Below are 8,981 nucleotides of genomic sequence, written 5' to 3' on the forward strand. Positions count from 1 at the left end.
AATAAATGCTTGTGACTGTCCATTGCTCAGGACCTGTGGCCCAGGGTGTCAGTAAGGAGCTCCTGAGGCCAGTGATCCCTCCTCCCCCGAAGTCCCCTCTTCTTTTTTCATTCATTCTTTACAGCTCTGGGTCCTGAGGGGATAGAAAGCCCTCAGGGAGCCCTCAGTGACCATGGTCTGGTATACGGAATCTCATACAATTTACAGCTGGAAAATCATCTAATCCAATGCCCCCATTGTAGAGATGGGAAAGCAGACATTCAGATGTGGAAAGGGAATGGCCCATGATCCCCTGGCCAGTGATGGCAGCCCCCAGATCTGAGCCCAGGTCCTCGAGGGAACAGGACAAAAAATCAAATCTAAATAACACAGCAAGTGGGGCAACATTAAACAGAAAAAGACCTGGTATTTGGAAAACATCTGGAGGGCTGCGGCTTGTTTTCCTTACCGCTGCCCCGGGGGAGCTGGCCGTGGTCCTGTCGCCTCCAGGCGGCCTGCTCTGCTGCTGAGACCCTGTGAGTTGTTCGAGGTTAGCATGGAGAACAAGGGTCTGACCCTGTGTCCCCAGCTCTGGGTCCCAAGTCACACCTGTTGCTGATGTTCTTCTTCCCCTTCCTATTGTCTTGAAGACACTTGTTATTACACTTGGCAAAAAAAGAGAGACACAATTGTCCATATTCGCTGGACAATCAACAAGGACAATTTCCACTCCTTGTGCTAACTGTCATTTGAAGCAACACAATAAGACCAGACTCACAGATGGAAAGGAATCTTCACTCTCATCTCCTCCAGCTCCCTCACATCACAGGAACCAAGGCATGGAGAAGGGACAAACAGAGCCGCTGCCAAGGCAGAGGCCAGGCGTCCCTCAGGGACCTGCCTGAACTAAGACCCCTCTACATGATCTCTGAGTGGCGTTCCAGCATTCCCCTGCCACCTGAGGGAGTGCATCGAATCTAAATCTGACTCTCTGTAACCAACACCGGCAGAACCTGGCTCTGTCCTACAGGGTCAAGCAGAAGGAAGTTAATCCCTCTCCCACCAATATCTGAGTGTCTCCCACATCTCTGCCAGGTTACTCACCCCCCTCCAGTTCCTCCAGCTGAGTCTGCTAATAGCATAATGCCGTGCTTGCTCCCCCAGAGCCATGTACCTGCCCTCTGAGCCTCGGTGCTACCTAGGAAGCCCCACTGACCCCCTTGGGTTGGCCCCCCCCATTCCCTTTGCTTATAGATATCCTCCATCTGCCTTTGTGGAGCCATCTGAACCCCTGGGTCTTGTTACTGGCTCCCCCTGCAGATCACTGTTGCCTTCGAAGGTCTGGCAAATAAGTAGTGCTATTTCCTCTCCTAAGTGTAGCTACTCTTAATGGTATCAGCGGGGTCTTTACAGGTGGTTTGTGTCGCCTGCTTCCCTTCCCACTTAAAACCCTTGGGATTAGATTTACAAGACTCTGGGAAAATCAGTGTGGGATGAATCCTGTGGATCCTGAGAAGGGAGAGTTCACTGGGGACTAGCATGATCAGGGAGGGCTCTTACACACCCCAGGACACTTACATGCATACACTTACATACACACCTGCATATACTTACATACACAAAAGTCTAAAGAGGGAGGAACCCCAATCCAGAAATATAAGGAACTTTCTGCCTGGAAGAGACTTGAGCAGCCATCTCACCCCACCTATAGCTGGGTAGGAATCATTTCTCTAGCATCTCCCAACTACATTTGTGTTCTTGACCCACCAGTGAATACAGCACCCTGTGGAATCTATAACTCTGAAAGCCAAATGGAGTCCAAAAGGGCTTTTGTAGCCAGTATAAACACAGACCTCACCAGTTCCCTCCTAGGGGGGAGGTGAGGTTAAAGAGGTCTTTCTATACAACTCACTGCAGAGAGATTCTGAGAAATGGGGCCATTATCATGTGCCTTGGCCAAGAGTGGGGCCTGGGGGGGGTAGGTTAAAGATTTCTCCCCACAGTACAGTCATCCAGTCTTTACACTGAAAATACTCCATGGCCCAACAAGTCCCACTATTGTGTGGACCTGTCACACTTACCTCAGCTGTGTCTTTAGAAACAGCTGATTTAGAGGAATTTCTGGAGGAGGGTAGGGAAAGGCAGACCCTGGAAGGGTTCTGTCCATCTTCCAGATGTCCGGATAGCTAGCCGGCTGCTCTTTCTGTCTCTTTAACCATCATCTTTCTTTGTGGCTACAGGAAATTCCCTCTCAGCCTTACTTGATGGCAAAGCCACCCTGACGTTTCTAAGTAGAGGGGAAGATTACATCATTACAATGCCCTACGCACATTGCAAAGGTAAGCAAGCTGAGCCCTTCTACCATGGATCCCAGGGAAAGGTTAGACCACACGAGAGCCAGGAGCTTCCATCCACTGCCCAGAGTGGGGAGGAGGGCACTATGAACACAAGACCCAGGTCAACAAGTGTTCGCTGAGCAAACATATGCTCACCCTTGTGCTCTGAGGCATGGGGGAAACAGGAGGAAGGAGCTCAGCCCCTGCTGTGAGCAGCTGCCCAAGTGGGGGAGCTTAGCTTCAGAGCATGGTAGAGCAGTGAGCCTCCCATCACTAAAGGTCTCCAAGCCCAGTATGGAGGACTTCCCAATGGGATATGCAATAGTGGGGGTTCAGATTAATGACCTCTGAGGTCCCTTCTAACCCCAAGAATCCTGTCATCTGGATTCTGTGCTCCAAGGAAAGAAAGATCCACCTTATCTGGAGTGATCAGAAAGCCTCCCATAGGTGAAAGCCAACTTCTGCTGTATTTTCTAGGGCAGGATTTGGATGGTGGGAGGGCATGCATGGTGGAGGTCCTCACATAAGTAAAGGCACAGAGACTGGCCCAACTAACCCTGACTGGAGCAGGGGCCTCAAGTGTGGCTAAAATCCTACACTGAGTATTAGGGAGGCAGGAGTTGGGAGTGTCATGGAGCATCATGGAAAAGAACCGGCAGCGGGAGACATGAAGCGATGGTAATGACTGGAAGGAGCCAGTTCAGAGCCCAGCTGGCCAAAGCCTGGGGGGGGGCGCTGCTGGGACTCCCGGGTCTTGACACCTGTCAGGGACAAATGCCTCCTTTTTCTTTGCATTCATCCCCATCTTTAAATGCAATGCCCTAAAAGGCCACCAGATGGCACTGTCAGCTTTCAGACCCTTCAGCATTGACTGAGTCTGCTCAAGGAAAGGTCTGGTGGTTCCCTGGAGGGCTGCTTTCCTGTCTTTAATCTCAGCAGTTCTTTTCTTTCTCATTTCACTAAATTCTTTCCCGTGCAGAGAAAGCATAGGGAACAGAGATAGACGGGGTCACTTGAACACACAGCTGAACCAAGGTCCTTAGCCCGGGAGAAAAGTCAACAGAAAACTCAGCCAGATCCCAGCTCAGTCCAGCCAGAAAACAGTTAAAAAGCACAAAATCTTCAGGGAAGGATGGGCACTGCCAAGGCTCCTAGAGGGAGCCACCTAGACCACCCTGCAAAAAAGCCAATCCATTTTCAGTGGATTGTGGCAATATTCAAACACTTATTTTCAGCTTGACCCAATCCACTGTAAATAGTCCTTCCCTCAAGGGGCTTCTCTTCTACCTAATAAATCACTACCCAGATGAGCCCCCACCAAATGTGTTTTCGGAGGAGTTGGAGACCTTGGCTGCCTTTCCCGAGTTCAAGGCGACTTAGGCAACCAGTCAGATGTCATGTCCTAAGCTCATGGCTCATATAACACTCTCTATTTACTATATCTGGCCACTGGACCAGGTGGCTCTGGAGGAGAAAGTGAGGCTGGTGACCTTGCACAGCCCTCCCTCCCTCAGATCAAAGTCAACTGCAAGTCATAGCATCATTTCCCTGACTTCCCCATCCTCTTAGAGAAAGAAGGAGAAACACAATTTACTGGACCAGGCGAGTCTCCAGTCTGGTAGTAAAGGCGTTCAATTAGTGACATTGCCTACAGACACAAATGGGTGCGACTTGTACACATCCAGAGAGGGTGGAGGGAGGAGAAGCCCATCCACCATATCCAGAGAGAACCCAGCCCGCGGTACACTTACTCTACAGGAATTTTGTACGGCACCATGACCATGGAGCTGGGTGGGAAAGTGACCATCGAGTGTGAGAAGAATAATTACCAGGCAGAACTGGAGTTTAAGCTCAAGGTAAGGACACTTCTCACATGTCCTCCCCACGCTGCAGAGGATGCTGGGAATCCCCACACTTCAACCTCCTCCAGGGAAAACTGGCCAGGCCATTGGGGGAGGGGAGCTGCTGGATGGGGGTGGGGGTCCTTGTCCTAAGACTCTCTAGGTGGCTCTGGGCCAGGCCCTTCTCTTCTATAAACAGGGAGGGGGAGATGGTCTAGATGGCCCCACCCAACCCAGAGACTGGGATCCTTGAGCCATTTAGGAAACCATGGGGAAACCATTGAGTGTCATGCACAAGAGCTGTCTCAGGACAGAGCCAGCCTGTTTGGTGTTTGGGTCCCCAGAACCCAGCTGAAGAGATGCTGATTATCTTAAACTGACCTTTCTTAGAAGGTCTGATGGTGTCAGAGCTGGGAGGGGCCTCAGAGAATTGAAGGAAATGGAGTCCTAGCCTCCCCCAAGGAAACTGAAAGAGTCCTTGAGTATGTCAGGCTGGAGAGACAGCTGTCCCGTCCCCCACTCCCCAGGGTGATGAGGGGCTGCCTGGTGCAGGACCTTAATAGCCTTGTGACCTGGAGGAAGGCCTCCGTTTCTTCCCGTGTAAGATGAGGGCCCCAGTGACCACTAAGTTCCCTAAACCCTCTGCTCCTTCGCTCCCAGGGTCCTGCCTCCATGCATCCTAGCAGCAAGATCTCAGGTGGACCCTTATCCTGCCCGGGATCTGGGCAGGTTCTTTCGCTAGGACTGTATGTTAAAAAGCAAGTGCTGGCCTCCCTTTGCTGGAGGGAGCTTCCCCACAAGGGAGTTCCTCCTCCCAAAGAAATCCCCAAAATGGTGTAATCCCTGGTTGTGACTGAAGCAGCCTTTGCCTCCTGGGAGCCTCTCCCCACCCTGGCCCTCTTCCACATGGCAGTGGAGGGGACAGCTGAGGTATCCCCTGCCCTCCTTCCTGCCTCCCAGAGCCCTTGGTCCCACAAACAATTCTAGAAGAGCTCTGTCCATCCCTATTTCATGGTGGAGGATTCGGAGGCCCAGAGAGGGGAAGCCTTTGCCCAAGTTCACACAGCACAGGAGTGACTGAGCTGGGAGGAGGCCCCATGTCTCCCCACTTGTCTAGAAGAACCCTCCTCCCCCTCCTCCCGTGGATGGCCATCTAGGTGGGGAGGGGGGAGCTGCAAAGAGCAGCCCTTCCAGAGCCCTCCAGCCTTGGCCCACCCTCCCCTGCCACTCCACAGGCTCCAGCCTCCAGGGGCCTCTAACCCTATCCCCAAAGCAGTCTCTGACCAGGCTGTCTGTTCTCTGCAGCCTTTCTTTGGAGGCAACTCCGGCCTTAACCAGATCTCTGGGAAGATTAAGTCAGGAGAGGACATTCTGGCAAGCCTTGAAGGACACTGGGTAAGGAAGCCCCTGGAGACCCTGGGCCTGTGCGTAGCCTCACGTAAGACACTCAGTCAACGTTTCTGGGACTGTATGGAGCGCTAGGGGCAATCAGGGCTTTCAGGGCTCCACACACAACATGCAAAGCCAGCAGGGTAGAAACTGAGGAAGGGGAGAGATTAGCAGAGGCTGGGATCAGGGAAGGCTTCCTAGTAGAGGGGGCCTTAGCTAGGCCTTGAAAGATGGGTAGAATTGGACTGGACAGAAAGGAGGGAGGAGGAGGGACAGCTTGAGCAAAGTGGGCTGGGGGGGTTGAGCCAGGTGCATGCAGTGGACACCTGGCCTCGCTGGAGCAGGAGGCATAGACTGGCCAGGAGGGGAAACAACACCATCCACCACCACCACCAGCTCTAAGTAGGGTCTACACGGCACTCCCGGGCAGTGACTCCTACAGGGTCCCTTGGCTCTTCTCACCCAGAATTCAGGGCTGGACACGTACCCGTGCACAGATACCTCAAGGCGGACTCTTGGGAAGAAAGGGGGATGGGAGGGGGCCCAGGCTGGCTGGAATGGAGCTCAGTGCCTAGGGCCGGGGTGGGGAGCGGTCAGGCTCAGGGGGGCCTCCAAGGCCAAGCTGGCACGCTTCTCGGCACTCCCCTTGGTCCTCCCGGGCAGGACAGGGAGGTGTACATCAGTGACCCAAAGAACGGCACCTCCGACATCTTCTGGAACCCAACAGCAGATATCCGGAGGCAGAGGCTCAAGCGCCACATTGTCTTGTTTGAGGAGCAGACGGAGCTCGAATCAGAGAGGTGAGGCCCCAGAAGGGGACCCAGTGGCCATGGCCCCATTTCCCAGGTGGGGACACTGAGACCAGAAGCAAGCCGGTGACTTGTCCAAGGTCACTGAGGCAAGAACCCCAATGTCCCAGCCCTCGGTAGGGCTTAGGCAGGATCCCCCTGCTGCCATTTTGTAAAGGAGGATACTAAGGCCCATGGTGAAGGAGGGTCTTGGCCCAGGCTCTCCAGGAGTGCTGAATAGGCTTCTTCCTGAGCTTTCATCGATTGACTGGGTGCTCTCCGCCTCAGAGGGCAGCCCAGGGCACAGGGGTACAGCTCGGAGGCTCCCCAGGTTTGGTCCCGTAGCTATCGCCCACTGGTCCTGCCTCTGTCCTCCAAGGACCAGCAGTGATGGTGCCCAGGATGCAGCAAGGATCCCTGCCTTGGCTTGCCACCCACGGTCCCTCCCAATTCTGGGAGATGAGGGAGAAGGGGCCCCAAGTCACCCAGCAAGTTCACAGTGGGGCTGAGGCTAGAGCCCAGGGTGGCACCTCCCTGGCCAGGACTGGCCTTGGGCTCACAACCGGCCCACCGGCCCCACTCCCCACAGACTCTGGCAGCATGTGACCAGCGCCATCAACAAAGGTGACCAGGTGAAGGCCACCCAGGAGAAGTCTGTGCTGGAGGAGGAACAGAGGAGGAGGGCTCGGGAGAGGCAGGAGGCCTTTCTAGACTGGAAGCCACTGCTTTTCCTCCAGGACCCCAGCTCCCAGGAGTGGCACTACAAATATGAGGAGTGAGTCTGTGGGCCTGGGAGGCCCAGCCAAGGTGGGGATGGTCACAGTGGGTGAGGAGGCTGACCACAATCCTGTGTCCCTGAGGGGTGACAGGTTCAGACTCTGGGTGCGGGACCCTGTGAATGGCAACTGTTGGTCGGCCCAGAGGAGGGCGTCCCAGGGGAGCTCCAAGCAGACCCGTGGGTCGGGGGCTCTGCCTCCATAGGCCAGGCATGCTATGCCCTCGAGTGTAGACTTTCCAGGTGACACCAAATGGTCTCATGGGTCCCGGTTTCCCTCCTCCAGTCTCAGGCCTTGGGATCCCTTAGCGGACATTGCCCAGTTTGAGCAGGATGGCAGACTGCAGACAATGGGCCGGCGCACGCCCCTGAGGCTGACCACTCGGAATCCAGCATCCAGGCACAAGGTGAGTCCCTGCCTGCCCCCCCCCTCCCTCCCCCTCCCCCCCCTCCCGTCTTGGCTGGCTCTGTCTGGGACATGTGTTGAGCATCGCCCCCTCCTCCTGGGTTTGGGGACATCGCCCCTTCTTTATTTCCCTTGCTGACTCATCTTCCGTGTTCTGACTGTTCCCTGAGGGTCTGCCCCAAGGCTCAGTGCTGAGCTTCTCTCTGTCTGCACCTCTATGGGAGCTCCAGCTTCTAGGTGGTCAGTGGGCTAGGTCCTTACGTCCAGCCACAGCTTCTCTGCTGAGCACATCCTATATCTCCGGCTACCCACTGGACATTTCAGACTTCATGTCCCTGAAAGGTCACTTCAGATTCAGTGCATCCAAAACTGGACTCAGCATCTTTTCCCCAAAACCTGTCAAGGACACCATCCTTCCTCCTCCCTGTGACCCAGACTGGAGACATCTCACTGTCTCTCTCCACCCTTGGCCAATGCCCTGCCAAGGTGTCTCCAGCCTCCACCCCATCACTATGCTTGTGATCTCTTGCCCATCACATGAATTTAAAGCTCACAGGACTCTTAGAGGCCATCGAGTCCAGCCTCAATCTATCAGTGAGGAAACTGAGTCACTAAGCAGTTACAGGTCATACAGCCAGTGTCTGAGAAGAGACTTGGGCACAGATCTTCATGGCTTTTCTAACTTATATTATTTTTCTGAGCATGTGTGTGTGTGTGTGTGTGTGTGTGTGTGTGCGCGCACACGTGCCTCTTAGTCCAGGTCAGACAAAAATGAGCTTCTTGGGATTTCTCTCTTTCTTCCATGTTTGTATATTCTTCTGTCCTACCTCAATTATGCCTCATTTCTTCCCTAGGGTATTTCTTTTCCCCCTTAAAGCCAAAGAAGCAGAACCACACCACCCTTAGACTCATGTATGTGCGTTCTTTAATACCTTCTGTGCAATAAGATTCTAAAGACATTTGTGTCATCTCCCCACATAAGGACAGAAAATCTTTATCCTCCCTTTAAAGCACTTAAATGTCCTTAGCTTTCTAGGCTCCTGTGTTTGCCCATCAAAGTTTCTCCTCAGCTCTGGTCAGATATGCTGGCAACACCACCCACTCACAGCCTGAACCAAATTAAAATATGATTTGGAAATATTTAACAAAACGAATAAAAATACAATAAAGTGGATAATATGATGTTTTAAAATGAAATCAGTATGTGGCATTCAGGGATCCTTATGTACAGGTTAGTGGCTACGTTTCTACATGAATTTGACACTACTGGTCTACTCTATTAAAAGCCCATTTCTGTCTATACCTCAACCCCACTCCCTGAGGGTTATGCTCAGGGTTCCTGGCTGTTGGCTTTCTTTATCTTTTTAGAATTTTATGTGCCGGGATTTTCTTGACTGTGTGGTCATGGCTGTGGCTGTGATTAGGGACTTGAACTCTTTCCTCTGGCCATTTGCAGTTTGTTTTTTT

General features: G+C 53.1%; 1 protein-coding gene across 2 annotated transcripts in view; it reads left to right on the forward strand.

The window, feature by feature from the left end:
- OSBPL5 (oxysterol binding protein like 5) overlaps nucleotides 1-8,981 on the forward strand; it is a 114,607-nt gene that overhangs the window by 92,474 nt on the left and 13,152 nt on the right. For both annotated transcript variants that reach the window (XM_069066566.1, XM_069066564.1), the window contains 6 exons: nucleotides 2,220-2,318; nucleotides 4,074-4,171; nucleotides 5,462-5,551; nucleotides 6,209-6,345; nucleotides 6,923-7,108; nucleotides 7,395-7,515. In XM_069066566.1, the coding sequence (XP_068922667.1) occupies nucleotides 2,220-2,318; nucleotides 4,074-4,171; nucleotides 5,462-5,551; nucleotides 6,209-6,345; nucleotides 6,923-7,108; nucleotides 7,395-7,515 (731 nt within the window). The remainder of the gene's footprint in view (nucleotides 1-2,219; nucleotides 2,319-4,073; nucleotides 4,172-5,461; nucleotides 5,552-6,208; nucleotides 6,346-6,922; nucleotides 7,109-7,394; nucleotides 7,516-8,981) is intronic.

The sequence above is a fragment of the Petaurus breviceps genome, unplaced genomic scaffold, assembly GCF_028583685.1.
Source record: "Petaurus breviceps papuanus isolate PSGF00001 unplaced genomic scaffold, PetGlider_PUasm1.0 90721, whole genome shotgun sequence".
Taxonomy (NCBI): Eukaryota; Metazoa; Chordata; class Mammalia; order Diprotodontia; family Petauridae; genus Petaurus; species Petaurus breviceps.